Genomic DNA, 2,053 nt, shown 5'->3' with positions numbered 1-2,053 from the left:
AGAAGTCAGGTTGAAGTTCAAGTATTGGTAGAGTAGCAAAAGCAAAAGCCACAGAACAGACCAATGCATCATGGCAATGATATTAACAAACAAAGAGGTTTGGGGAAGTATAACACACTGTGATACACTGTAGCTTCCATAATGAGATGTTTTTCTCAGTTGATGGTTGTTGATGATTGTAAGATAAGAGAGCTGATGAAGGAGGATGGAGACATGAATGACTTGTGGTGCATAATTGGAAATTCACAAAGAACAATTAAAAAAACTACAGGGAATAGCTTATAAAAATTTCATCCTGAAAGAACAAGAATACAAAAGTAAACAAGGAAAAGTGAATGATAAAAAAAGATTCTCTTGAATTGTCTCTTGTCCATCAAATAATCACATAAATTTAACCAAAGTTTTATTTACAGGTTTCAAAATCTGGACAATGCAGGTGTGATTTTATTCCATTGAAAAATAATGTAATTGTCAATAAATATTTCTCCTCAAATACTAAAGAATTTTCCGAAATTTTCCCACTGTGGAGAGTTATCAGAGTAGTTTAAGTACTTTGGTCAACTATTGTACATAAGCTGTGTTTAAAATATGATTAGGTCTATATCAGTACAATTATTAGAGGCAATGCTATTCTAATGCCATTCTGGCAGGTAGATAAGTGATTCTGACAAAGGCGCTCACAAATTACATTTTCTTTTTACATTTTCCTTTTCAAAGTTTACACCAAAAAAATGGAACTGAAAAACCAAACAGCAGTTTCAGAATTCCATCTACTTGGACTGACAGAAAATCACAAACTGCTGCCCCTCATCTTCATCATGTTTCTCTCCATGTATCTGATTACAGTTCTGGGAAACCTGATTATCATCTTGGCTATCAGCTCTGGGTCACAACTGCACACTCCCATGTACCTCTTCCTCTCTATTCTTTCCATTAATGACATCTGTTACAGTACAGTCACAATCCCAAAAATGCTGGTGAATATCCAAGCCCATGACGACAGCATAAGTTACATAGAATGTCTATCGCAAATCTGCTTTGTTTCAATTTTTGGTGGAATGGAAAATTTTCTCCTGGCAGTGATGGCCTATGATCGCTATGTGGCCATTTGCAAACCCCTGAGGTATACAGTCATCATGAATCCTATTTTCTGTGCCCTGATGATTCTATTCTCCCTCTTCTTTAGCATTATGGACGCCCTACTTCACAGTCTAATGGTTTTAAGACTTTCCTTCTGCACAGAACTAGAAATTCCACACTTTTTCTGTGAGCTGGCTCAGATTATCAAACTTGCCTGTTCTGATACATTTCTCAATAATTTTTTAATATTTGTTGCAGCTTTTGTCTTTGGAGGTGGTCCTGTCTGTGGAATTGTTTTTTCATATATTTACATTGTGTCATCAGTCTTGAGAATGCCATCTTCTGGAGGGAAGCATAGAGCTTTCTCTACTTGTGCATCACATCTATCTGTTGTTTCCCTGTTCTATGGGACAGGTTTTGGTGTTTACATCAGCTCAGCCGTGACAGATTCTCTTAGAAACACAGCAATGGCTTCCATGATGTACAGTGTAGTTCCTCCATTGCTCAACCCATTTATCTACAGTCTAAGAAATAGAGAAATGAAGAAAGCCTTGAGGACACTTGTTGGTAGACTTATTTATCTTGTGTGATATAATACATGTTAATGATTTGGCATTGCAGAGAGAGTCAAATTAAGAATAATCTTAGCTCTCCACTTTGCTGTACTCACTAAAACGACTCCAATGTGTACTTGGTATACTTCAACTTATATAAAATTTGCTTTCAGATATTTTCCAGATTATATCCCCATCTTTTATTTTAGTTCTTATAGAATTTGCTTTATCCATAATTCACAGAGAGGCACAGTAAAGTTAGAGATGTGATAGTGTTATTTCTTCTCTGTTGATTTCTTAAATTAGTTACTGTTGGTAAACCATACAAAGTAAGTGTAACACTGAGCCAAAATGCATCCATGTGATAGTATTATTGGTTACCAGAGGATTGAAATTTGTTTCTTAGACTCTAAGTAACT

At 35.7% G+C, this 2,053-nt stretch overlaps 1 protein-coding gene across 1 annotated transcript; it reads left to right on the top strand.

The window, feature by feature from the left end:
• The first annotated feature begins 731 nt into the window (after positions 1-731).
• On the top strand, positions 732-1,670 carry Or7g23 (olfactory receptor family 7 subfamily G member 23). Its single transcript, NM_001000884.1, has one exon. It carries the CDS (start codon positions 732-734, stop codon positions 1,668-1,670), a length of 939 nt encoding a protein of 312 aa, NP_001000884.1.
• Positions 1,671-2,053: the final 383 nt, after the last annotated feature.

The sequence above is a fragment of the Rattus norvegicus genome, chromosome 8 (genome assembly GCF_021556685.1).
Source record: "Rattus norvegicus strain SHRSP/BbbUtx chromosome 8, alternate assembly SHRSP_T2T, whole genome shotgun sequence".
Classification (NCBI taxonomy): domain Eukaryota; kingdom Metazoa; phylum Chordata; class Mammalia; order Rodentia; family Muridae; genus Rattus; species Rattus norvegicus.
Note: the sequence above shows the minus strand (reverse complement) of the source record. Positions and strands in the feature narration are given on the sequence as shown.

Excerpts from the sequence above, each read along its gene's own strand:
- Or7g23 (NM_001000884.1), top strand. The coding sequence starts at position 732 with ATGGAACTGAAAAACCAAACAGCAGTTTCAGAATTCCATCTACTTGGA.